The sequence below is a fragment of the Homalodisca vitripennis genome, chromosome X (genome assembly GCF_021130785.1).
Source record: "Homalodisca vitripennis isolate AUS2020 chromosome X, UT_GWSS_2.1, whole genome shotgun sequence".
In the NCBI taxonomy this organism is placed as follows: Eukaryota; Metazoa; Arthropoda; class Insecta; order Hemiptera; family Cicadellidae; genus Homalodisca; species Homalodisca vitripennis.
In genome coordinates, this window is record NC_060215.1 from 112,644,355 (window position 1) to 112,646,527 (window position 2,173).

General features: G+C 47.5%; 1 protein-coding gene across 1 annotated transcript; it reads right to left on the reverse strand.

The window, feature by feature from the left end:
• Nucleotides 1-334: 334 nt before the first annotated feature.
• Nucleotides 335-1,762, reverse strand: LOC124369571 (uncharacterized PE-PGRS family protein PE_PGRS54-like). The gene has a single exon (XM_046827599.1). The coding sequence runs from the start codon at nt 1,760-1,762 to the stop codon at nt 335-337; it is 1,428 nt and encodes a 475-aa protein (XP_046683555.1).
• Nucleotides 1,763-2,173: the final 411 nt, after the last annotated feature.

A 2,173-nucleotide genomic window follows, 5' to 3' on the forward strand; every position in this document is an offset into this window, starting at 1 on the left:
ACCCTTATCAACAGCATTAGTGGCTGAGTATAATAGCGTCTCAGAGTGAAGATGTAAAGATCGACGGATCGAAACCCTGAACCTGACATAACTTTTTATTACTTGTGACCACTCCAATCTTTATACTTATCAAATTAATTTGGTTTATTAAAGTTTTTATTGTATTGTTATTGTTAAATTGTATTGTATTATTATTAAATATATTTATTTATTGGTTAACTATTTATTCATTTATTGATAGTTTATTATTTATCAAATTATCAAACTTTTGAAAACGAGAAATGGTAAAACATGTATCATCTTCAACGGGATAAAGTATAGACATCATAGGGTTCTAAAAAACGGTGAGACATCTTGGCGATGCTTGGGGAGAAAATGTGGTGTTTCCATCAAAACTGATGTGAATCAGACCAGTGACTGTAGGTAACCAAAACCATGCTGGGGAACAACCCGTCACTATGCGGTCGCTCCTGTCACCGTTGCACAGAGCTGTCGCGTCATCCGAATCCCCACCCGCGGCTGTCTGCTCCACGCCCGGCCCACACTTTTCACCGAACGCCAAACCATCGTTACCTACAGCCTCTACCACACCTGCTGCTGTAACACTAGTCGGATCGCCACCTCCCGCTGTCGTAGGTATACCTAACCCGAGCACACATTCGTTACCTACAGTCACTACCACACCTGCTGCTGTAGTACCAACCGGCTCGCCATCCCTCGCCACCGTTGGTATACCTGACCTGCCCACACCATCGTTACCTACAGCTTCTACCACACCTGCTGCTGTAGTACCAACCGGCTCGCTATCCCCCGCCACCGTTGGTACACCTGACCCGCCCACACCATCGTTACCTACAGCCTCTACCACACCTGCTGCTGTAACACTAGTCGGCTCGCCACCTCCCGCTGCCGTTGGTATACCTGACCCGCCCACACCATCGTTACCTACAGCCTCTACCACACCTGCTGCTGTAACACTAGCCGGCACGTCACATCCCGCCCCCGTTGGTATAAATGACCCGAGCACACATTCGTTACCTACAGCCTCTACCACACCTGCTACTGTAACACTAGTCGGCTCGCCACCTCCCGCTGCCGTTGGTATACCTGACCCGCCCACACCATCGTTACCTACAGCCTCTACCACACCTGCTGCTGTAACACTAGCCGGCACGTCACATCCCGCCCCCGTTGGTATAAATGACCCGAGCACACATTCGTTACCTACAGCCTCTACCACACCTGCTGCTGTAACACTAGCCGGCACGTCACATCCCGCCCCCGTTGGTATAAATGACCCGAGCACACATTCGTTACCTACAACCTCTACCACACCTGCTGCTGTAGTACCAACCGGCTCGCTATCCCCCGCCACCGTTGGTATACCTGACCCAAGCACACATTCGTTACCTGTAGCCTCTACCACACCTACTGCTCTAACACCAGCCGTCTCGCCATCTCCCGCTGCCGTTGGTACACCTGACCCGAGTACACATTCGTTACCTGCAGCCTCTACCACACCTTCTACTGTAACAACAGCCGGCTCGTCACCTCCCGCTGCCGTTGGTACACCTGACCCGCTCACATCATTGGCTCCGTGTCGGTCACAACTCCTTGTAGAAAACGAAGCTCTTAGTCTCGACCTGTAGGAGCAGATGAAAGTATCCTTGACCACTCGATAGAGTCGGATTAGAGGCTCCTCGAGTTCAAGGATCAGGTTTTTGTGGCACGTTCTTCTGTCAACGTTTCTACTTCGCCTCATACCCAAAAACCAGTATTGTTAGACCACAGACTCATTTAACCTTTCTTGTGCGAGGTACCCAATCTTAGAAGAGGAAGTGCAAAACTTGTTAACTACCATCCAGACCTTAGAAGAGAAAATCAAAAATGAGAAGCTGTTGTCTTTTGAAAACCCCAATAGTGTTCAACACACAAATAATATTATAATTAGCAACAGTTACGAGATCCTATCTCAACTACAGGAAGAGGACGACACATAAACGGTAGTTGCTACAAAAAAAAGAAAACGAAAATCAAACAAAAAGAAACAAACAAACCATTTTCTTGCAAAACAAAAAAGGACATGTGTTTGCAGAAAAGAAGTTAGACAAACTGCCATTCAAGACTGTATTTATTATAGGCGACAGACATGTCCGACATCTTGCCAGTATGA

What these genes read in the sequence shown, in the direction of transcription:
- LOC124369571 (XM_046827599.1), bottom strand. Translation starts at nt 1,762, where the DNA reads ATGAGGCGAAGTAGAAACGTTGACAGAAGAACGTGCCACAAAAACCTG.